The 25721-nt window shown below is 39.3% G+C and overlaps 1 protein-coding gene across 2 annotated transcripts in view; it reads right to left on the reverse strand.

Annotated features, from left to right (window-relative positions):
• Nucleotides 1–962: 962 nt before the first annotated feature.
• The window catches only part of MOSPD2 (motile sperm domain containing 2), an 89045-nt gene continuing 64286 nt past the window's right edge, over nucleotides 963–25721 (reverse strand). The window contains exons 9-16 of one of the 2 annotated variants that reach the window (XM_040266600.1): nucleotides 17085–17261; nucleotides 16192–16304; nucleotides 14085–14181; nucleotides 13219–13315; nucleotides 12710–12839; nucleotides 4011–4113; nucleotides 3332–3490; nucleotides 963–3301 (exon numbers count right to left, since the gene is read on the reverse strand). In XM_040266600.1, coding sequence (XP_040122534.1) covers nucleotides 3353–3490; nucleotides 4011–4113; nucleotides 12710–12839; nucleotides 13219–13315; nucleotides 14085–14181; nucleotides 16192–16304; nucleotides 17085–17261 — 855 coding nt within the window. In that variant the 3' untranslated portion in view covers nucleotides 963–3301; nucleotides 3332–3352. The remainder of the gene's footprint in view (nucleotides 3302–3331; nucleotides 3491–4010; nucleotides 4114–12709; nucleotides 12840–13218; nucleotides 13316–14084; nucleotides 14182–16191; nucleotides 16305–17084; nucleotides 17262–25721) is intronic. The other variant, XM_040266601.1, reaches the window with a different exon arrangement.

Raw genomic sequence — 25721 nt, forward strand, 5'->3', positions numbered from 1 at the left:
GTCCTCTGCAGGCACTTGAGGATGAGGAAACTGAGGCGGAAAGGTTAATGAACATTCCTGAGTCACGCAGGAATCAAATGTCAATGAGGGGACTAGAACCCAGAACCCTCACTGCCTACTACCCCCGCCCCAGTCGAGACAGATGGGAGGATTTCCGTTCTGTGCTCATGGTCCAGGGAGAAAAAGGGGAGCCCTGTGCTTCTGAGGACCCATGTGATGCTGACATCAAGAAACCTCAAGTTGCTAGTAAAAATCTAGAGAGCTGGGTGCTGTAAAGTAACTGATCTTTTTCTAGCTCTTCTGATCCCTAGAAAACTGTCTTTTGGGAAAGGTCACACACTCACTGTCCCAGGTAGGTACAGGGCTCCCTCATAGGTTACTGGTCTTAGTGGCTTTATTTTTAATTTCTCAGGTGGTTTTCTCGCTTTTGCAGTTTAGAAGATGGACCTGTCCTTTTGGTTCTGTTTTATGGAGCTGCACTTGGGAGTTGTGTTTTCCAGTGGCGAGGAGCCCACACACTCCCCAGGGCCTTTGCGGTCCCCATCCAGGGCTGCCCCCACCCCCAGCCGCTCTGATGCCCTCTCACAGGGACTTCCTGCCATGTGCCCAGCAGCCAGGCAGGCAGGTGTGTGGGTACTAGGATGGGGGATGTGGGGCAATTGTCACTTGGGTGGCCGCTCTAGTGGTAGGTTCCACGATGGAGGCCCAGCTGTGACAGTGAGGCCAATGCTGAGTCAGGAAAATGGAGAGCAGCCCTGAGCAGCAGACCCTGACCCTGGGCGATAAGAAACAAGACACAGTGAGGTTGGGTTCTCCCGAAACCACAACTGTCTTTGGAATTCTGCAGTGCCCTCCTTATAAAAAGGTAAGCAGGTCCAGGAGAAATTAGTGTGATCTTTGAAAGGTCAGTGTGAGCCTGAGCATTGATTTTTTAAGATGCTTTATGAATTAGAGACCAGAGGTTTTTCCTGATGATATTTATTGCATAAATGTAATTATTTTTCTAAAACATATTAAAATAGAAAGCATGTTCTTTTGATCAATTTATACAAAGAAAATACCAATATAGTAATAAAAATACTGAAAATATATGAAAAGCACCAGAACATTAGAGAAATTACACTGGCAACAATTCTAGGAATATATTTTTTTTCGCAATTGTACAATAAAGTGCTATTAAATCCAGTCAAAATTAGTGGCAAGATATAAAAACAGTTATGGTATATTATGAAATTTGAGGCTAGGTTTACCAGCAATTGTATTTTTAGGCTACTTGCCTATAATGATACTTCATTAATGTTTTCATGGAAACTCTGTGAATTTCCATTCCCAAGTGAAAACAATCTAAATCTAAATGTTGGTCCTTGGTAATCTGGTCATAAACAGGTAATGACATATTAAAAAATAATTATAGAGTACTCAAAATAATCATACAAACGTGATTAAATAAAATCAAAGGAAGACAGAGTAAAATCAAATATAAAAATATGTAACCAATCAAGACAAGTACAAAAGTTTAGATACCTTTGATTTTATGGTTAATTTTCAGTACATTTTGCTTAGTCACATTTAATAGACACACAAATGTTAATATGTCATTCAATTCAACTGGCCAGACATCAGGGAAACACATTTTAGTGAGTTTATGTAATTTTCACATGAAACATTATACATTTCCAATTTTGACTATTTCCACATTATTTGCAAAAGAACAAAACACATAGACAATTTGGGATTAGATTATAGTAAAGCCAGCGATCTACCATATAAGGGGAAACTGCTGTGCACACAGGGAGAAACTATGAACAGTACTTAGGGTGGACTGCAGTCACTTTCACGTCTGGAGGTGACAAACTGAAACAGAAAAACCCAAATTAAGACAAAGTATCAGACCAGTATCCATTTAAGGTTTTATTTCCTAGGCCAATTTTCAAGGAAGTCTCTCTCTTCATTCTTCATAATGCCATTTTGGATTCATCAAGTTCTCAAGATGAAAGCCGCCAACACTACAACCTCAGAATAAAACATTCTCCAAACGTGGCTCAATCACAACTCAAAATTTATTTTACAGACCATTTTTTGTCTTTCATATAAAGTAGATTTACATGTGAAGCAACAGGGACCCAAACTGGTTATATTGATGAGAAAACAAACTACTTTTATTAGGCTCTGCTCCTGCGAGGTGTTTCATGTTAGGAATTGAGGAACTGTCCTCAGTATTGCTGTTGACAAAGGTGGAAGATCAAGTCAGTTAACCTTGGTCTGAAGGTAGGACAGTCGATCACCAAGTAATATTTTTCACTTCTAAAATGGAGAACTGACAACCCAAGTTTCACTTTTTTTCCCCACCCTCTTAAATACTCCAGTCTTTTGTCAAGTTCCCCTCTCATGCCTGATTTTAACAAGAAACTGAAATGTAAATGAATTATACTGCTAGGCATCTTTTTCAAAAATTAACTTTTCAAAAAATGTTTATCTAACTCCTTTCATTTAGAAAAGAAGGTGAAGATGGTCCAATGGAGGATCAGGCCTTTCTAATAGGGGAAGCAAAAAGGTATGTGTCCAGCCAGAGAGCAACATGAAACTGCATAAAAAGGACTGGAGAGGTTCTCCTTCCAGATGTTACTGACAGATTTCAGAGAAAATCCAACCAGACTTAATTCCCCAGTCCTACCTCAATGAGAATGTGATTGTTCAATACAAAGTCTGATATTAATAAAAGGCAGGCAGGCCTTTAAGGAAGATGGATAGGAAACAAAGGCTAAAGGTGGTTTGGCATTAAGTAGTTGTACATTCCAAAAGAACATCAACTAGCACGTGTTAGTAGTTCTCAAAATGACAAAGTCCTGGTTACAGAAATGACTCTGTATAAGTACTCTTTTTTTTTTTTCAATATACATTGTTCTATATACACAGTATAGAAAAACTAAGTTGGCTCAGCTATAGTAACTGTTTAAAAAAAAAAGCAGATGACGTGTTTTGGCTGCAACAAAGCAAGCTACTTTTCTGTTCAGCTAACATATACATACATACATATATATATAAACATATATATATATGTATATATATATATATATGATAAAACAAGCTTTAAAAGTATTCAGGAGGGGAAAATAAATTATCTCTAAACTATTAAGTCACACAACAGATATGCCTTTACTTACTTGACTAACTACCCATAGACTCTCATAATCAATCTCTTCAGTGTTTGCTTATTCTACTAGTTTATTTCAAGAATGTTACAATTCTGCTCCTAAATGCCGTACATCTCCTTGGTGGAAGCACAGATGTGCGACACTTGGAGCGTGGTGGTGAAGTTTGGAGTCTTACACTCCCACTAAGGCCCACTTCTTTAACTGTACAACAGATAGAAAAAAGAAACCATAAAGGTAAGCGAGAGCACAGTTAGGGCAAGTAGCAGCTGCTGGAACCAGATACATTGTTGGACTTGGTCTTCAAGCTTCCTAGTGTGCGCTACCAAACGACTGAGCTGAAGAGGGAAAAGAGGATGAAAGGTATGCATCAGTACATTAATCATGTGCGTGACAAACGAATATCAGAAACCCCACAAACAAGTACGGGAGAGTCCATGCACTCTGAGAGGCTGGGTGGAAAGGCAATGAGGAATTAGCCTTGGCTGGTGAGGAGATGTGCCTCTCTTTATTCTTGTTTTGAAAAGGTCTAATTTTCAAGTTGAGAAAGGAGCGAAGCTATGATTTCCTGGAGGTACTGAAACCAACTCTTCAGAAAGAGGCCCTCCACCTTTTTCAAATGTAAATGCACTACATGGTACCTTTTCTGGGAGATGTTTTTCGATGAGCTTTCAGAAAGAAACAGCTCTCTGAAAGTAACTCAACGCTTACCATTTCTGATCTGGTTTCCCTTCATGAACAGGAGAGCATTTCTGTCATGTCTATGCCAAAAGGTTTCCTTATGTCAGTGGGGAAAAATGGATTTCTGATATTGATTAACATTAAGGACTGTTTTAGTTGGGAAGAACGAACACTTACCTGATGGCAGAGGTCTTCGCTGGTTTTAACTGACATGTTAAAGGCGTGATCTTTCCATGTAAGACTAGATGGTTTACAGCTCTCAACAATATGGCATCTTAACCTATGAAAATCCAAGGGAAACGTAACTTCTTAAAGCTGTTAATGAATTATTAAAAAAGTAAAATATAAGGTGAAAAAAAGTAAACACAGAAGTGTGTGTCACAGAGGGGAAAGCATTCACTTCTCTGCCCAGAGATACCTAAGGGAGCCATTCAGTGTGTATTTATCTTTGAAGGGCAGCAGAATTTGTCATCCCCTCAAAGTATGCCTCTGTGGCACATGGTTTATCTTGAGCTGGTTATTCTCTAAGAAAAAGCAGACACAGGAAAAGTTCTGGAAACTGAATCAGTTCAGCTCAGTCGCATTTGACTCTTTGCAACCCCAGGGACTGAATAGTAGTTACCTTTTTGTGAGAGACATTTACAGTTTACACAAGAAGTCGCCTTCTCTATAGCAGAAAGAGGAGGATGACTCTAAACCTTTGGAAACTCTTATCAGTGGAGAAGGTGGGGACTTAAGTGTGTGGGACCACCTTATCTGTGTATACCATGCTTGTCCTGCTCACCTCCCAGTCCCTCGCCCCTAACATCATCTTTTATCTTTAGTTGGAGATGATATTTAAGGTGATGTCATGGGCCACTTCAGGGAGTTTCAGTTTTCCTGGGTATCCCTCCAGTGTACAGGAATTATACATGCTATTAAATTTCTGTTTTTTCTCCTGTTTTCTTCTATTCATCTGTCTATGATTATGCAGGCTAGGGGATGTCTCAGTCAAGAACCCAGAAAAGTAAAGGGTGAAGTCTTTTTCCTCTCCTACAGGTTGGCAATCTCCCATGGGACCTGCCGGGACACCATTCTCACTTGGGACCCTGCAAATGAGATCCTGGAATACGGAAGAAGCCAGAGAGGGTAAGGATTCTTACCACAGTCCTCTCTCCCAAATTTCACTCTGGGGGCAGCTGAGAGACGAAGGTAAACATTTTACCTTGCCCCTTCTTTTCCAAATAGAGATTAGCAGGAGAAGATATGTGTCAGCTAGTTCCTTAGGTGTCATGACTGGTAGAGACTTTTGTTTTCAGGACTTCTGTTTTCTACTGGTCCTTTTTCCTCCCAGAGATGGTTGTTGTTTTATCTCTGTCTTTTGTGGTGTTTGGCATAAGGAGAACCACAGGACAGGTGAGACTTTTTGTTTCATTCTGTCCTGAGAGCTTGGCTTTACAACCAATGAGAGTATTCTCTCTGGTCGCTGCCAGCTAGATGATGCTCATATCTACATGCATCTCATGACCAACTGCATAGGCTGGGGATCCAAGACACAAAGTGATAAGTGGCCTTCTCTGATCCTTCCAGCTGTTGTGGGAGTTTGGCATAAAGGGCCCTTGTCCTTGCAACCTTGCCTCCTTTAGTACGGGAGAAGTCCTGTTCCTACAGCGCCCACCCGGTGTCACAGATGAGGAGGTTTGTAACTGAATTGATTATCACATTCTTGTGAGAAACTGGAGACACTTCTCATGACACTGTCCTTAGCACATGTAATAGTGAAGGTCTTGGCTTCCTCAGGCTAACTCTGTGGTGAGCTTTCTGAATTTTGTGAGGGCTGCATCTTTAAAAGCACCCCATTTTGGGATGCCTCTTGCATCCATGGTTAAGCCATCAAAAGGCTTATTGGTGTGGGTTGCTATTGAAAGTAACATAAGATTTTACTTGTCAATGGCCAAATGATGGATCTTTTGAATTGGAGAAACTTTTGTGTTTAACATGTTTCAGAGCTCTCATCCTAAACAATTACCTTCTTTGCTATCTAGGGAAAGACTAACTTGAAAGGAGGACATGAAAGAGTACGGCAGTCAGCTTAGGGACATCCTTAGCAAGATGAAATGACAAAGTTCTTTTTACCTCCACTTTTAGAACATATCTATCAAATTTAGAGAAGAGTTAAAGATCAGTTCCCCACTCCCAGGGACCTTGATTGGCTGTGCAGGGGTGTTCTTAACATCCACAATTATACTGTAGTTATCACATATACCAGATGGCCCCCTGGGGAAAACAGGTACACTCACACAGGAAATACGACCACAATTCCTCCCAAATTATCAGGAAATGGATAAACCAATATTCAGAGGCTGATAGAAGCAATAGTAAGGGCTTTCCCTACCCCCTCCCTGAAGGTGAATTGGTCCAAGGCTGAACTGTGCACTCAGAAAAAGGAGAGTATTCAAAGGCCTTGTTGAATGCTTTATCTGAACTTTGTAAAGCATGCTGCATTAAGCCCTGAAACTCCAGAACACAGAAATCATTTGATTTCCATCTTAATTGGAAATCTTCTCCCTGATATAAAGCAAATTGAAGAAAATGTAGTTGGATGGGCAGGTCAGTCCCTTGATATCATTCAGGCTGCAATCCAATGTTTTGAGGCATTAAAAGCAACTGTCTTTGTCCTGCAAATCTTAACAAAGCCAGAAATTCAGCTCTAGAAGCAATTCAGTGTTTTATCCTAACCAGTTTGAAAACTTGCCCTATTTATTAATATCTCGAAATACCTGTAGGCATTGTCAAAGACCAGGACACTGGAAATAGAACTGTTCTGTACTTGGAAAAACTTATATCAGAGGTTTAGAGTAATTACCATATTACGCAAAGTACCCCCAAAACTCCAGGCAAAAAACTTAAAGACACTTTCTCAGTGCCTTTGTGATGTAAATTTTCTGTCCCCACCTTCTTTAGGACATGATAGCCAGCTTTTAGAAATGCAAATTCTCGGAAAATGATTCTCATCAGAAGGCAAAAAAGGAGTTATTTTGAAACTGGACAAATGAAAAAACATACATATACATATATATATATATATATATCAGTTAAAAAATATATCTTAGCACCCTGAGAAGGTAAACTTACCCCAGCTGCCAGAAACACAATTTGGATTCACCTGTTCTCTTATAAGCTAGTGAGTTTTGTGTTACTGTACCAAAAATCAGGGCTAAAATTTTAGAACCAAAGCTTTAAGATCTCTGTTTGCATCTGTTTACATGTGTTTATATATGTGTTAACAAATGTGTGGTATTTTTCTATCTCTGCATGGTACTGTAAAAACTAATTCATAAAAGTTCTAATTGGCATAAAGAAAAAAAAGTGCTTTTCAAATTAAATATTCCTAGAACTCTCAAATATAGAAACTAACCCCAATTTTTTTTTCAAGTTCACATGATCTGGGATAATTTTTGATAAATAAAAAGCTGGGTTAAGTTTGTTGGTTTAATTCAACAGGCAAATCTTCAGAGTCATCAAGATGAATACAACAAGAGATGCAACTTTTATTCTACCTGGACTTACTACTCAAATAAGCTCATGTTAGCTCTGTTACAAAATCTGTCAGCAAGAAAAACACCTTGGGGTGACGGCTGACACTGTGCCTCGATGTTTTTATGAGTAGACTGAACAATTCTATCTAAATCACTTGACCTAACAAGTCACAGGGATAAAAGTTTGTAGGTGAGCTTTTCAGCACTGAGGATGTTTTATATTTCTTAAAAATAGTTTTCTAAATATCTTTCATTGCTTGAGAGTTTAGAGTTTTGCTAAGTTAAATGATAGGGAATTAATTGAATGTCTAGGTCATTTCCAAATAAGATAAAATACTGAAACATTACTAAACACAGGTTTATCTACTTTGGGCTTCTTAGTACAGAATGAAAGATATTTGGATACGTAAGACATAGTCATATCTTGTGCCATGTTAAAAAACTATTCTAGGAGGAAACATCTGTTTCTAGAAAGGATGAACTGTATTCATAAATTTGCCAGTTTAAAGAATGCTGGTGTAACAGACTGCAAGTGCTTGTTTGTATTCACTAGAAATTAGTTTCTAAGAGTTATGAAAATTATAATACTAGAAATAAGTATAATAACTCCATATGCAAGAGTTGGGATATTTTTGACTAAGAGAAGTGAAAGTAATTATATCCTAAAGTAAAGCTAGTTATTTCAGAATAGAAAGTAGGAGAATAAAGGACAAACTAAAGGCATATAGAAGGCTGGGAAGAGAGAGGAAGAGAAAATGTTACCTTGTATAGTCAAGAGCGCTAAAATTGAATAAATTTGTTTTAAGGGTTTTAAAAATAAGCTTAATAGTGTAATTACATAAAACAAAATTTTCTTTCATTTATTGGTTAAAGGACAGTTTTATTAGACTACTGGTTTGCCCCCACCAGGAGATTGTGAAAGGTTTTTCTTTACCCTAAGTAATCTGCCTAGAAATTAAAGATTTGATTGTATTAAAATGATCTCCTGTGTTTCTAGTTATCTATCATCAGGTCTTTGATTACTTTAGCAAACAGTCTTTTAAAGATTAAGAGCTAAGTTTTGGTCACAACTATGTGACCATCTGTATTTGCCTTCAAAATTTAACTGTCACTTTGGTTAATTGGATATGTAAATATTGTTCCATAATAATTTATGATTCTATTTAGTCAAGTGTCCAAACCTTTTGATATTTTTGACAAACTTCCCCACATCAAATTCTAAATGAAATCTTTTTGACCTCTAACTAACTTTGGGATTTTCCACAGGGCCTCTGTGGAAAGATGTGTTTTCTCTCATTATAAAAATATATTAAACCACTTAGGCTTATTTGATAGATTAAATTATGTGAGTGAAAGTGTTAGTTGCTCAGTCCTATCCGACTGTTTGTGATCCCATGGATTGTAGCCCGCCAGGCCCCTCTCTCCATGGGATTTCCCAGGCAAGAGTGGGTTACCGTTTCCTTCTCCAGGGGCTCTTTCTGACCCAGGAATCAAACCCACGTCTTCCGCATTGCAGACAGATTCTTTACCATTCGAGCCACCAGGGACACCCCCAATTACGTGAGACACATTGTCAAATAAGAATACTAAGGCTTCTTGATTGTATTTGTAGAGATACATGTTTCATCTTCAAAGAGAGTCACAAAAAGGACTCTAACAAATACTGTAGGATTCAGGTTTCTGATAACTTCAAGACTATAAAACTGAACTGGATAGGAATTTCCAGAACTAATGGAAAAACTGGACTCAAGCAGAGCAAAAATTAATAACATGGAATTGAATGAAGCTGATGAAAATGATTATAATTTTTATGACTTTTGGTTAGAAATACAATGTTCTGTTTCTCCAGATTTAAGGAAAACTTTTTCTCTTAAGGTATCTGTGATTTACTGCAATTTGGTAAATTATACCTTTGTAAGCAGAACTGAGAATGTTTTTCTATACCTGATCCCTCCAAAATCTGGAAACACTTAGTGATATTCTCATTTTCACAGTGACACAGTTATTTGCGTAAGTTCAACGAGAATCTGTTCCCCTTGTAACAGGACACAATTGGAAACATGGTTATATTATCAAGGTTTATGACTCAAATGTCATATTGAAAATGAAATGCATAAAGACAGGTATGAGCAGATGGCTGTAAGGAACTAGAGACACTTGGGGAAAAAACTCACCTGGTACCTTGTTTTCAGACAGCCTTACTAGGGGAGTAAGGAAAGTCACTTCCTTGGCAAGCTCAGGAACCTAAGGATACTTTGGGGACCTCAAGAAGAGAGGAACTTGCCTCAATTGGCACAATAACCTTACTTACCCATGTTTACTGTGCTTTCCCTGACAGCATCTCAGAACTGGCTTTCTTTGGTCTTCAGCTGGAGGTGGTGATGGCCTGCACCATTTGGGTGAGTAACTTAGTTTTCCTAGGTTTCTCCCGCATTTATAGAAGGTGTCCATGTTATAAAACTTCTGTTTCTCTCCTGTGCATCTGTCTTTTATACAGTGGGTCTTAGCCAAGAACTTAGAAGGGTAGAGGAGAAATTATTTTTCCTTTCCTACATCTTCTAGCTTTATTGCACAAAGAACACAATTATACACAGTCCTCAATAACCTATGAGAAGTTTTCTTTTATATAAGGTATTCAATAGAATTCACCCAATCTAAGGATCTGAAGGAAACCACCCTTTCTTCATGGGAAGCAGTGCTCTCACCTGGCCTTCAGTACTAAACCACCAAGTCTCCCTGTTTCTGTAAGTGATGGATTCTCTTTTGACAGTTATAGAACAGCAAGCCATTAGGAACTGATTTACAAAATAAGACAACAAAACAACTCATATGTAACAAGACTAGGAAAAAAAAATGGTAATTTTAAGGTATGGTTTCATAAGCACTTCAAAAGTAGGCCCTCTTGTAATATAACTTGAAATTTAAATATCTAAATACTCCATTTAAAAACACGTCACAACCAGCACGAGCCTTATCTAGGATCTGTGTTCCTTTCTCCCTCTTGACTTAAGGCTGACCTCTATCTGGGTTTTAGGTTTTGTTCCTTCTTTCTCAGGAATTTCATGGTCAGTGATTTACCTTGTAAGGTCAGCTTCTCCTTCTGAAATTGTTCTTACCATGGTTTTAAACAGTACTCAAACAGCTCCCACTAAAAACCCCAAACACAACACATTCTTCGTTCTAAAGATGACCCTGGTCCCGCCTAAATAAGCCAAACCTTCAGGAGACTCTTTACTTATGTTTCTTGGGCAGTTGACTCCTGCCAACTAAACTGATCCTTGTGAGGTCATCAGTGACCTCTATGATGTCATCAGCAGTGGCCACCACTCACATGTCATCTTTGACAGACACTGGTAGCAGTTTGCTCCTTCATAAAACATAACTCTAACCTGGGTTTTGAAGGCGCAGCTCACTTACTGGTTTCCCTCCTGACTCCCTGTATTGTCCTCCTTTGTTTGGCCACTAAATATTCCTCTAGGCTAGGGCTAAGTGTAACTTTTACCCTGTTTCACTGGGGAAAAGTCAGACCTAGCCTAGCGGAAATACAGCTTGTCTTTCTAGACCCTTTCTTATTTTTCTTGTTCTCTTACCTATGAATGACCTGAAAATGATAATCTCGTCCAAGGCATTTCACATCAGGTCAATGTTCTCCCTGTGGTTTTACAATGGTGACCAAGCTCCTCCTCTGGGCCCTGCTTCCTCTCCAACATTCTTTCTTAGTATGGGTCCTCTCACATTCTGTTCCAGTCATTATGTGTTACATAACCTCTTTTTTTGTAGATTAAAATCAACCACAGCCATTAATAGACTTCTAGCTTCTCATCTATAGAGAAAAATAATTACCTATAGCTAACTTTCCCAGGTGGCGCTAGTGGTTAAGAACCCACTTGCCAGTGTAGGAGACATTAAGAGACACGGGTTCGATCCTGGGTCAGGAAGACCCTATGGAGAAGGAAATGGCAACCCACTCCAGTATTCTTTCCTGGAGAATCCCATGGATGGAGGAGGCTGGCGGGCTATAGTCCATGGGGTCACAAAGAGTTGGACACGACAGAAGTGACCAAGCATGCACGCAGCGTTGTCCTACTAACTAACTGAATAAATATGAGTAACACACTTACACCAGTACTAGCATATAGGAGGTTCTATTGAAGTGTCAATATTCTGTCTGCCCACAGTCTATTTTCTACACAGCCTCCCAGAGTAATCCTTTACGTAAGTCACTTACCTCGTGGCTCTGCTCAGCACCAGGTAATGGTTTCTCCTCTTAGAGTCAGCAGTTCTCACTATGGGAATGATTGGGCTCCCTGCTACCCACCTTACTTGATTTAGGCTCCAATGACTTTACTGTTCCTCACACAGGCCAGGAACACAGCTTTTTCATTTGTGGTTCTCTCTACCTGGAAAGCTCTTGTCCCAGTTATCTATGTGGCTTTCTCATTTCCTTCATGTCCTACTCAAACGCCATCAGAGTAGCCATCTTAACTGTCCTCAACTGAGCTTCCTCAATACATTCTGGGCTGCACCATTCTTCAGCGGTGGCGGCGGGGGGGGGGGGGGGGGGGTATACCCTGTGCAGAGGGGTACACTGAGTAGCATCCCTGGTGTCTACCTGCTAGATGCCCACAGCATCCCACTGTCCAGTTATGACCAACAACTGTCCCTTGGGGGGCAAAACTGGGCACACTGGGGGAAAAAAAAGGACCCATAACCACCCTTCTCTTACCTATACATCTTTTTAAGATGTACATGACTTCCATGCATGCACAGATGTACATGTGTAATACGCCTATACAGTCAGGGTTTTCTCCTCTTAAATAGGATAACTGTCATACATATTTTTCTGTGAGTAGGTTCTTTTCTTTTCCTAATACTATATCAGATGTCTTTTTCCTGTATCAGAACAAATAGACGTAGTACACTCTTTTGAATGGCTGCGGAGTACTCCTTAGTGTGGCTGTTCTTGAATGCATTTTGCTGTTACTTTCCTGATGATCATTTAGGCTCTTTTTCATTCTCCACTAGTACAAACAATGCTGCAGCAAACATTCTGGTATATAAAGGGAGCATTCCTACAAAGATTTACTGCTGGAAGAGAAATTCCTGTGCTTGTAGTTTTGACACATCCAGAATCTTGCACTGGCCTGCCAGCAAGTCTCTGGTATTAGCAATCCTAGAGCCACTCCAGGTCCCATTCGCCTGGGCACCCTAGAGCCTTTCAGCAGTTGGGGCCCACAGTGTAAGCCTAGTGTCTGCCAAGTGCAAGAAGGAAGGAATGCCTGCCTAGCCCAGGTAGGCACATCCCTCTTTGGGATTTTTCCCATCACAGTTTGAGAGCTTATGAGTCAAAAAGCGTACCTGTGCTCCATCACTTTGTTTCTAGGAACTTCCTTCCAGAACTGAGTTAATTCTGCTGGACCTGTGCCAGATGTCTGTTCCATTTCTGCAGCCATTACCAGAAAACGGTCTTGGGCAGAGACTGTTAAACCTGCATTCCAAAAGGGCAAGTTAATACATAAACAGGAACCTTTACAAAGGGTTGGGCATGTGGCTTAGGCATTGTTCTAGAAAACAACACTAAGGAAAAATAATAATATGAACTATTGTATAATAGGCGGCTCTCCCATAAAGATGAGGACTTTTGTGGTTTGAAATTCAATTTCAGCTGGCATTAGTTTCAACAAGTTTAGTTGTTCAATTTTTTAAATGAGACTCATTCAACCATCTCGTTTTACAGTTGGCCGGAGTATGGTGAGGTGACTTGCTGAAAGTCCAGTTTCGAGATTCCAGTTGAGCTCTGCTGACTCATCACCCAGCCCTAGGTCCCCCATAAATAGCCTGTTGTGGCCACTCAGGTGACAACTCACCGCCATGGGGAGACACAGCTATATCAACTGATGCACCAGGGTCACAACTGCTATTGCTGGGCTTGACTCTGTACTTTTCTGGAGCAGTTGTTCTCACCTGTTTATAAAGACAGTCACAATAACTTTCATGCTCTTTGGGGGGAAATGGTTTAAAAATGACTTTTAAAAACCAGTTAATAAAGTCTATAAAACCACCTTGGTGGTTAAAATGTATCTTTTCCCATCAACAGGTAAAAAGCACCTCAATTTATTGGGAAGAAACATTCATCAGTCCAACTGTCACTGAGCCTTCCTCTTAAATTAAAAAAATGAGCCCAACTGTTAATTATTAAATTCAAGTGGTTAACAGGATATTTCATATTCAAAAACACAACATACATCAGAATACATGTTACAACAGTGTTTCGAAATTGAAAAACATTAGATAATCAAAGAACATCCAGAAAGTAGATGATTTAAGGAAGTAAAACCTACCATATGGGCAATGGTGGGCTCAGTCCTGTTATACTTACTGTTCAGCATCAGGTTAGTATCCAGTATAAACTATACTCCAGAATATACCACACTTGGGGGGAAATGCACTTTTGATTTTATAGCTTTATTTTTCACTTTTACTTATTATTCATATAATGAAAAAAGGATTTTTTTTTAAATAACAAACATTAAACCCTGGGACTAATTTGGACAGTATCCTATTACTGCATATTATAGACAGATACAGACCTCAAGGGAACATTTTAGATAAGCTCAGAGCTAAAAGGCAGTTTAACAAGCCTAAAAATATCATAAATAAAAACATGCAAGCTCAAAATTATCAATCTTTCAATTTCTACACATAACTTATAAATTATCTTTCAGATATTTACCTTAAATGCCACTATGTTTTTTGTTACATTTGTCAGCACTATCAAAGCTTTCTTCTCTCCTGAGTCTGTACTTCCAAAATACAGTTCTTCTGCTGGGCTACATGGTAATAAAAGCATAAGGCATTGGTATTGCTCAGAAGAAATGACAAATCTAATCATCAGCTTGAAGGGAAATATCTGGTTATGCTCATTTGTATGAAGAGATTTCATCAAAGAAGATTACAAAACAATTACCTAATACATTTTGTATTTTAATCTTACTGACTGAATGAATGCATGCTATTTGAAAAGTCCTATGGTTTCCCCCAAGATCTAAAAGAAAAATAGGCAGGAACAGAAGGGAGAATTAGGAGGATTCTGAATTAGTCCTGTAACCAGCACCATCTTAAGGTTTATTTACTGAAACTCTTTGGCAGGTGACAGATAAGAACCAGAGAAGAAATTGCCACTTCAACTTTACTTAATTACAAACATTAGAATGGGGCACATATCTATACACCAACTTTAAAAAGTCAGAGATATAGTTAAGTAACAGAATAATTCCTGACTATATATAGTTTTTTTCTAAGTAACATAGAAGGAGAATAACATAAGATTTGCTGTGGGAACTACAGGAAAATTGGTCAAAAAATCAGTAAGCTTCAAAATGCAATTTTTACTGTTATTAGCCACTGTAAAGCCCATGATCTAAAATAAAAATGAAAAGACTCAAGCAAAGTTTGTGTAATTTAATTACATGAGCTAAATTTAAATTCCATCAGGTGCCTCTCCAAACAGTACAAAGGACTATGATTTTTAAATAAAAAGGTGAATTTGCCAGATAGCCCTTGACTTCGAGCTCCATCTTTAAACAGACTCATTTTATATCACGAATTGTGTAGAGAACACACATTGTTAAATAAGAGCTCTCCCTGGAGAGCTGTGCCTAGCTTTGGACAAGAGATAAATTGGCATGACTGCTGGCTTCCTTTAAAAACCCACGTGAAATATACCACAGAAAAGATAGGAAGTTTCTGTCTTCAACTGTTCTCAGTACCCAGCACAAAAACTATGAAAAGGTCTGGGGAGACAGAGGCTGGTTAGGTCCCCAGGTCTGTGGAGGAAAAGCACTGTGATTTTCTGGTGGGCATTGCAGAGCTGGCTTTCTCCCTAGCTGGCTCTTCCAGCCATATCTCAATAGCTGTAGCCCAGGAACTAAAGTAGTGACAGGCCTCCAGAGGAAAAAAAACTAGTTTGCAAACTAGTAGAGGGGAAAATGAGGAAAAAAATTCTGAAGCAGGGAAAACGACAAAACAAAACCATGGAAAGGAGAACAGGCACGTGTGTTTCCCTCCCTGTACCCGCCACACACACACTCATGCAGATGGTGAAGATAAATCCAAATATAACAGTAATCAAAATATGTGTCAACAAATCAATCTTGTCAATTAGAGAATTTCAAATTTGATCTTTAAAATGTCTGGCTCTACTGTTCATGAGTCTTTAACAGTTATATAGAAAGGTTTCAAGTAAAGAGATAGAAAATGATACAGCAGGCCGTTACTAAAGACAGTTGATAAAGCACTGTTAAATAAGGCTATATAGATTTACCAACCAAAAGCATCATTAGTGAGAAAGGTCTCTGCATAATGATAAAGAAATGATACTAAATATTTTGGATTGAACACCCTGGAGAGAAAAATAGAGATGTGCTGAAATTTGGCTTTGGAAAAAATCCTATTTTTCTGGTTCAGCTTTAGTTTTAGAAGGTTAAATCAATAAAGGGCTACTTCAGTGTCATTTCTGGCAACCTCAAACTTACGCAAGTCAAACACTATCAATAAAATGAGAAAAATGTATGTCATTCAGATTTGTTGTTAATATGGGAGTATTCATTATTACCTAATGTGGGATAAAGGCCTTTTAAACAAACTCAACAGAATAAATAATAAAAAGGTAGCTACAAATATCCACTATGTTTGAAAACCAAGGTAAGTCTTCAGATACCCCTTAATTTTACATTTCCACAGTTTCAAAAACAGTCCAGAAATTTTCTTAACTTTGCAGTTCTCTCTAAACAATCAAGATATGTTACAAAAGCATAGCTAATAAAATCCTCAGCCATTACCTGATGTGTAATAAGGGCCCTTTAAACACACTCAGTGGTTTCTTGAAAGTTTTCATTTTGGAATCAACTTTTTCATTCTCATCTGCTTTGGAAGTAGGTTCCATTATGTTACCCTAAAGACAAATTACATATATATATATATGAAGAAAGATAAAAAAATTGAGTTTCACACAGGCAGTGACAGGCAGTTCATTAGGTCACAAAGTAAGCATTATAGTGACTCGATCCAAATTATAATCTTTAAGCTAGGTTTACTATATGTTAAATATATAATTTAGATATAATAATCAGATCATTAACCTATATTTGAGTGCCTACTATATAAAGAAGCCCCTTTAGAAAATGTAACATGGTCTTTCTCTTAAGAGTCTTTTTATTTTTAGTTTTTTTGGCCACACTGCACAGCTTGTGGGATCTTAATTCCCCAACCAGGGATTAAACCTGGGCCCTGGGCAGTGAGAGCACTGCATCCTAACCACTGGACCACCATAAGGGAATTCCCCTCCCTTATGTATTTTAAAATCTTTTCTACATAGAATATATTTATATCTCTATCAAGTTCCTGATATAAAAACATAACAACTCAGTGCTCTTTAAAAGTGACAAAGAGGGGGTAGATCAAGGGTACGTTTTAAGTTACTTTTATTTTAGATAAAACATTTTTTGGATAAAAGGATTCTTTCGAGGTGTGTTTTGCCAGTTTTTATACAAAGCATGGAATCAGCCTTTTATATAATGTAGTGGTACTAACAGTCAGCTAGTGCCATCCTTGCTCTTTTTACATTTCAAGATATAGAAGGGCAGCAAGTTTAGTGAATTATCCAAGTTCACATAGCCAGCTGGTGAGATGAGATCACATCTTTTGTCTCTCAAATTTTTTTTGTTAAAATTACCTTTTTAGGAAGAGTTGTTTGTTCTTCATTAGAAATTGTTTCCAAGGTATCTTTGCCATCACTTTCTATATCTTCTTTACTTGAAGCTTCATCCTCACTGGCAATAGGCCCATTTTCACACAATGGTGTTTGGAAATCATCATCTACAAGTGGTGGGTAGCTATACTTGAAAGGATCCTGAGAAAAAAGAATTTTGTATCAGCTTGCTGAGAGGTGGGTAGAGAAATAATTCTCTTAGTAAAGTTAAAATCCATTCCTCTGGCCAAGGAAACAGTTAATTAGATAGTGAAATTTAAAACAAAGCAAGCATTTCAAAACAGCATGGGAATGCAATAGTGGTATGGGACAACTGGCCAGCCATCTGTGAAAGAACCAACTTGGATCTTCAGCTCATTCTTTATACCAAAAAGAATTTCAGATAGGTAAGAGCTTTAAATGTGTCTATTTTTTTTAAAACCATGTAAGTTTCAGGATTAGGGGGATTAAAAACAACAAAATGAAGAAACACAAAACCTAAGTAAGGAGAGACCTTTTTAAGTATAACATGAAACCTAGAAGGCATAAAAATATTTATAAAAAATGAAACATTTCTGATTGAGGGCTGAGACAAGATGGCAGAGTAGAAGGATGTGAGCTCATCTCTTCTCATGAAAACACCAAAATCACAACTAATTGCTGAATAACCATTGAGAATAAAACACTAGAACTGACCAAAAAAGATACTCTATATCCAAAGACAAACAAGAAGACAATAAGGAGACAGTAGGATGAGCACAAGCATGGAAAAAATCAAATCCCATACATGCCAGGTGGGTGACCCACAAATGAAAATACCTGTATCACAGAGGTTCTCCCACAGGAGTGAAAGTTCGGAGGTCTACACCAGGCTACCTGGCCTGGGGGTCTGGCATTGGGAGTAGGAGCCCCCAGAGCATCTGGCTATGAAGGCCAATGGGATTTGACTGCAAGAATTCCACAATACTGGGGCAAACAGAAACTCCACTCTCAGTAGGGACACACAAACTCTTGTGACCACCAGGACCAGGGGAAAAGCAGTGACCTCGTAGGAGCCTGGGCTAGACCTACCTGCTAATACTGGAGGATCTCCTGCTGAGACGGGGTGGTTATGGCTCACTGTGGGGACAAAGACACCGGTGGTGGTAGTTCTGGAGAGTATTCATGGGTGTGAGCCCAGCTGCAAGCCGCCATTTCCTCACTAAAACCTGGTCCCTCCCAATAGCCTATAGGTTCCAATGCTGGGATACCTCAAACCAAACAACTAATGGGGTAGCAACACAGTCCTACCCATTAGCAGATGGTCTGCATGAAGTCTTCCTGAGCCCACAGGTGCCCACTAAACACACCCCTTCACATGATCTTGCTCACTAGAGGTCTTACAGGAAAGAAGTGACTCCATGTCTGATCTTTTTTTTTACTTTTAACCGTTGCCTGATTATTGCAACTGGATTACAACTAGTTACATGAATCATTGTTTTGTTTCTTGTCTCCAAAATGTTTGTGCTTTGTGTCTTCCTGCTGCATTATGTCTTTGTAAATGTTACTCGCTGCATTATTTATATCCTGCCTCATTTATAAGATGAGTTGTCTATGACAGTACCAAGTGTGCAAACAGGCCTCCAAAGAAACTTCTCTGGCTAAACATCTTAAGGAAATACATTACATTGATAACATAAAATAATTGTAATAGTGTCATTCTAGGTATGAGAAGAGGCAATAAGTGAAAATGTCTCCTGGATCATAATTAGATCTAGAGAATCATTAATTATTGATGGGGGTCTACCAACTCGATAGATGTTGAGTTTGAGCAAGCTCTGGGAGTTGGTGATGGACAGGGAAGCCTGGTGTGCTGCAGTCCAAGGGGTCACAAAGAGTTGGACACGACTGAGCAACTGAACTGAATCCAAAAATTAGCACCTGGAGTGGCATATTAAGTATTTTTGCCTGATGTGGGAGGGGCCACCCAGTGTCATGGGACAAAATTTCATCATAAACTGTCTCCCAAATATTGGTTAAATTCCTGACCAAGAGGGGAGGATCTGAGAAATGGAATATTTCCTGCCATATCAGCCATCAGCAATTGCAGCCCCCTGCCCAACATGAGCTGGTGAGCCCTAGGACACTCAGGAAGGAGAAGAGTATCTCCTATCCAGCAGCCATCAGACTTCAGCCACTTGCTATGCTGAGTCCTGAGGAAACTCGGGATATGAGAATACAGGATTATAGGCCCCAGATACCTGAGGTACATGTCAAGGAAATGATTTCAATGAGCCCTGACTCTTGTATCTTCACATACACAGAAAAGTTGCTAAATTCTTTACCTGAGCGGCTGCCTCTCAGGCCTTAAGTCCTCAAAATTCCCACTGAAAAGAACATAACTCTTAACTTTTAGGTTGTGAATATTGTTTAACTGTACAGGTGTAAAGTAGACACTTCCCATATCGGAACAAACAACATTTGGAAGCCTGGCACTGATGGCAGACATTCCCAGAGACATCTATCGGACAAGACTTAACAGGAAGCAATTAGAATGGTCACGGCCCCCTTTTCTACAAGACTGTGGAATGGACATTGACAGTGCACAACTGTTACTGGGAAGAACTGACTCCACGCTGGCTCTGTTTCTTCTCCTTTAACCTTTGCTTCCCATGGCTTTTGTTCACAAAAAGGATACTGTCCATACACAGTGGGCTGCCTTGGGGAACCCTGCCCCACTGCCTGAATGTTAAACCAAAATGCCTTTGTTCCAGGCCCTGTCCACCTGTGGATGGCTACAGGAAGGAATTAATGTATCCTCTCCACGAGGTGGCTATTCCAGGAGATATTTGCAAGATTAATGGAACTTGACTTCCTCGCCTTCTCCCATCTCTGTTCTATAAAAAGAACCTGGCATCCAGACCCTGATATGATGGCTTTTTGGAGACACTAGTCTGTCATCTCAGTCTGCCAGCTTTCCAAAGAAACTTGTATTCCTTGCCTCAACACCTCATCTCTCGGTTAATTGGCCTGTCATAGCAACCAGAGCAAACTTGGATTCGGTAAGAGAGACACAATCAGCTCTGCCCACAAGTTGGCAGGAACCAGTCCCTCCTAACAGGAAGCCTGCATGAGCCTGTTAAATAATTTTTCTTTTTTAACCATGCTGTATGGCTTGTGGAATCTGTTTCCTAACCAGGAACTGAACACGTGTACTCAACAGTAAAAGTGCGCACTCCTAACGACTGGACCACCAGGGAATTCCCTGCACAAGCCTCTTAGAATGGCCTCATCCACAAGGGAACAGAGAGCAGAAGCAAAACCGAACTACAACCCTGCAGCTTGCAGAATGGAAATCCCAATCACAGGAAGTCAGACAAAATGAGACCAGCAGTGGAATAAGTCCCAGATGAAGGAACAAGATAAAATCTCAGAACAACAGCTATGTTCAGTGGAGACAGGCAATCTACCTGAAAAAGAATGCAGAGTATGGACAGTAAAGATGATCCAAGATCTTGGAAAAAGAATGGAGGCCAAGATTGAGAAGAAAGAAAAAATGTTTAATAAACACCTAAAATATCTAAAGAACAAATAGAGACAAACTACAATAAGTGAAATGAAAAACACACTCAGTTCAGTATAGTTCAGTCGCTCAGTCGTGTCCGACTCTTTGCGACCCCATGAATCGCAGCATGCCAGGCCTCCCTGTCCATCACCAATTCCCGGAGTTCACTCAGACTCATGTCCATCGAGTCCGTGATGCCATCCAGCCATCTCATCCTCTGTCGTCCCCTTCTCCTCCTGCCGCCAATCCCTGCCAGCATCAGAGTCTTTTCCAATGAGTCAACTCTTCGCATGAGGTGGCCAAAGTACTGGAGCTTCAGCTTTAGCATCATTCCTTCCAAAGAAATCCTAGGGCTGATCTCCTTCAGAATGGATTGGTTGGATCTCCTTGCAGTCCAAGGAACTCTCAAGAGTCTTCTCCAACACCACAGTTCAAAAGCATCAATTCTTCAGCACTCAGCTTACTTCACAGTCCAACTCTCACATCCATACATGACCACAGGAAAAACCATAGCCTTGACTAGACGGACCTTTGTTGGCAAAGTAATGTCTCTGCTTTTCAACATGCTATCTAGGTTGGTCATAACTTTTCTTCCAAGGAGTAAGTGTCTTTTAATTTCATGGCTGCAATCACCATCTGCAGTGATTTTGGAGCCCCCCAAATAAAGTCTGACACTGTTTCCCCATCTATTTCCCATGAAGTGATGGGACCGGATGCCATGATCTTAGTTTTCTGAATGTTGAGCTTTAAGCCAAGTTTTTCACTCTCCTCTTTCACTTTCATCAAGAGGCTCTTTAGTTCCTCTTCACTTTCTGCCATAAGGGTGGTGTCATCTGCATATCTGAGGTTACTGATATTTCTCCTGGCAATCTTGATTCCAGCTTGTGCTTCTTCCAGCCCAGTGTTTCTCATGATGTACTCTGCATATACGTTAAATGAGCAGGGTGACAATATACAGCCTTGACGTACTCCTTTTCCTATTTGGAACCAGGCTGTTGTTCCATGTCCAGTTCTAACTGTTGCTTCCTGACCTGTATACAGGTTTCTCAAGAGACAGGTCAGGTGGTCTGGGATTCCCATCTCTTTCAGAATTTTCCACAGTTTATTGTGATCCAGACAGTCAAAGGCTTTGGCATAGTCAATAAAGCAGAAATAGATGTTTTTCTGGAACTCTTGCTTTTTCGATGATCCAGCGGATGTTGGCAATTTGATCTCTGGTTCCTCTGCCTTTTCTAAAACCAGCTTGAACATCTGGAAGTTCACGGTTCACGTATTGCTAAAGCCTGGCTTGGAGAATTTTGAGCATTACTTTACTAGCATGTGAGATGAGTACAATTGTGTGGTGGTTTGAGCATTCTTTAGCATTGCCTTTCTTTGGGATTGGAATGAAAACTGACCTTTTCCAGTCCTGTGGCCACTGCTGAGTTTTCCAAATTTGCTGGCATACTGAGTGCAGCACTTTCACAGCATCATCTTTCAGGATTTGAAACAGCTCAACTGGAATTCCATCACCTCCACTAGCTTTGTTTGTAGTGATGCTTTCTAAGACCCACTTGACTTCACATTCCAGGATGTCTGGCTCTAGGTGAGTGATCACACCATCATGGTTATCTTGGTTGTGAAGATCTTTTTTTGTACAGTTCTTCTGTGTATTCTTGCCACTTCTTAATATCTTCTGCTTCTGTTAGGTCCATACCATTTCTGTCCTTTATCGAGCCCATCTTTGCATGAAATGTTCCCTTGGTATCTCTAATTTTCTTGAAGAGATTTCTAGTCTTTCCCATTCTGTTGTTTTCCTCTATTTCTTTGCATTGATTGCTGAAGAAGCTTTCTTATCTCATCTTGCTATTCTTTGGAACTCTGCATTCAGATGCTTATAGCAGAATAAATGAGAGAACAGATGAGTGAGTGGGAAGACAGAATGGTGGAAATCACTGCCACAGAATAGAATAGTGAAAAATGAAATGAGAACAATCTAAGACACTTCTGAGACTGCATTTAAAGCACCTACAGTCACATTAAAGGGATGTCAGAAGGAGAAGAGATAAAGGACCTGGGAAAATGTTTGAAGAGATAATAGCTGAAAACTTCCATAACATGGCAAAGGAAATAGTTACCCAGGTCCAGAAGTGCACAGAGTCCCCGCCAGGATAAACACAAGGAGGAACATGCCAAGACACATGTTAATCAAACTGACAAAAATTAAAGAAAAAATATTAAAAGCAAAAAATAATGTACAAGGGAATTCCTGAAAGATTATCAGCTGATTTTACAGCAGAAACTGCAGACCAGAAGGGAATGGCATGATATATTTACAGTGAAGAACCCATAACCAAGATATCCTTCCCAGCAAGGCTCTAACTCATAGCTCGTGGAGGAATCAAAAGCTGTCATGCAAAAGTTAAGAGAATACAACACCACCAGACAAACTATGCAACAAATGCTAAAAAAATTTTTCTAGGTGGAAGGCAAAAAAAAAAAAAAAAGGCCACAACTAGAAACAAACAAAAAAAAAGAATGGAAAAGCTCACTAGTAAAGAATGCATATAGTAAAAGTAAGACATCATCCACACAGAAATAGGATATGAAAACCAGCAATCATGAGAAGAGGTGTGTACAAACTCAAGATATTGGAAATGCATTTGAAATTAAAAGGCCAGCATCTGAAAACAATCTCATTTATAGACTACTATATCAAAACACGGTAACTGCAAACTGAAAATCAACAATAAATACACACACACAAAAGGAAAAATGAAATCAAACACAACACTAAAGTTAGGCATCAAATCATGAGAGAAAAAAAGAGGAAGCAGGGAAAAAGACCTACAAAATCAAATTTAAAAATTAATACACTGGCAATAACAAGGGAGTTTCCTGGCAGTAGAGTGGGTAGGATTTGGTGCTTTTACTGCCACAGCCTGGATTCTATCCCTGGTCGGGGAACTAAGATCTGTAAGCCATGCAGCAAGGCCAAAAGAGAAAAGACAGAAAAACAAAAACATTTCAATAATTACCTTAAATGTAAACTGATTTAATGCTCTATCCAAAAGACAGAGTGGTGGAATGGATGCAAACTCATACATAAGCTGTCTACAAAAGACCCACTTCAAATCTAGAGACACAGACTGAAAGTCAGGGGACTGAAAAAGGTATTCCATGTAAATAGAAATCAAAAGAAAGCTGCAATGTCAATACTCGTATCAAACAAAATAGATTTTAAAATACATACAGACTGTTTTAAGAGAGAAAGAAGGACACTATACAATGATCAAGGGATCAATCCAAGAAGATAAAACAACTGTAAATATACTTGCACCCAATATAGGAGCAGCTCAATATATAAAGCTGGTACTAAAGGTGAGAGCCATAAAATGAAAAATCTACAGTAACAAACTAATAGTTAGGGACATTAACACCCCACTTTCATCAATGGAAATATCCAGACCAAAAGTCAATCAGGAAAAACAGACCTTACATGACACATTAAAATAGATCAACTTAATATTTATAGAGCATTCCATCTGAAAGCAGCAGAATACACTTTCTTCTCAAGTGTACATGAACATTTTCTAGGATTGATCACAAGTAAGGCTTGGTACATTTACGAAAACTGAAATCACATCAACTATCTTTTCTGACCATAATGCTATGAGATAGAAATCAACTAAAAGGAAAAAAGTAAGAAACACAAACTTGTAAAAGCTAAACAATATGCTAAGAAACACCCAGTGAGTCACTGAAGAAATCAGAGTAAATTGAAAAATACCTAGTGACAAATGACAATGAAAACATAAAGATCCAAAACCTATGGGAAACAGCAAAAGCAATTCTAAGAAGGAAGTGTACAGCAATACAATCTTACCTTGGGAAACAAGAAAAATCTCCAATAAAAAACCTAAACTGAGTTCTGACAAAACATGGTCCACTGGAGAAGGAATGGCAAACCACTTCAGTATTCTTGCCTTGAGAACCCCACGAACAATATGAAAAGCAAAAAGATATGACACAGAAAGATGGGACTCCCCAGGTCGGTAGGTGCCCAATATGCTACTGGAGAAGAGTGGAGAAATAACTACAGAAATAATGAAGAGATGCCGTGAAAGCGAAAACAATGCCCAATTGTGGGTGTGACTGGTGATGGAAGTAAAGTCCAATGCTATAAAGAACAATACTGCATAGGAACCTGGAATGTTATGTCCATGAATCAAGGTAAATTGGAAGTGGTCAAACAGGAGATGGCAAGAGTGAACATCAACATTTTAGGAATCAGTGAACTAAAATGGATTGGAGTGGGCGAATTTAATTCAGATGACCATTATATCCACTACTGTGGCCAAGAATCCCTTAGAAATTGGTGTAGCCCTCATTGTCAACAAAAGACTCTGAAATGCAGTACTCGGGCACAATCTCAAAACTGACAGAATGATCTTGGTTCATTTCCAAGGCAAACCATTCAACATCACAGTAATCCAAGTCTAAGCCCCAACCACTAATGTGGAAGAAGCTGAACAGTTCTATGATGACCTATAATACCTTCTAGAACTAACACCAAAAAAGATGTCCTTTTCATTGCAGGGGATTGAAATGGAAAAGTAGGAAGTCAAGAGATACCTGGAGTAACAGGCAAGTTTGGCCTTGGAGTACAAAATGAAGCAGGGCAAAGGCTAAAAGAGTTTTGCCGAGAGAATGCACTAGTCATAGCAAACACCCTCTTCCAACAACACAGGAGATGACTCTACACATGGACATCACCAGATGATCAATACAAAATCAGATTAATTAGATTCTTTGCAGCCAAAGATGGAGAAGCTCTATACAGTCGGCAAAAACAAGACTGGGAGCTGACTGTGGCTCAGATCATGAACTCCTTACTGAAAAATTCAGGCTTAAATTGAAGAAACTAGGGAAAACCACTAGGCCATTCAGGTATGGCCTAAATCAAATCCCTTATGATTATACAGTGGAAATGACAAACAGATTCAAGGGATTAGATCTGATAGAGTCCTTGAAGAACTATGGATGGAGATTCATAACATTATGGTACAGGAGTTGGTGACCAAAACCATCCCCAAGAA

Source organism: Oryx dammah, unplaced genomic scaffold (assembly GCF_014754425.2).
Source record: "Oryx dammah isolate SB20612 unplaced genomic scaffold, SCBI_Odam_1.1 HiC_scaffold_23, whole genome shotgun sequence".
Classification (NCBI taxonomy): Eukaryota; Metazoa; Chordata; class Mammalia; order Artiodactyla; family Bovidae; genus Oryx; species Oryx dammah.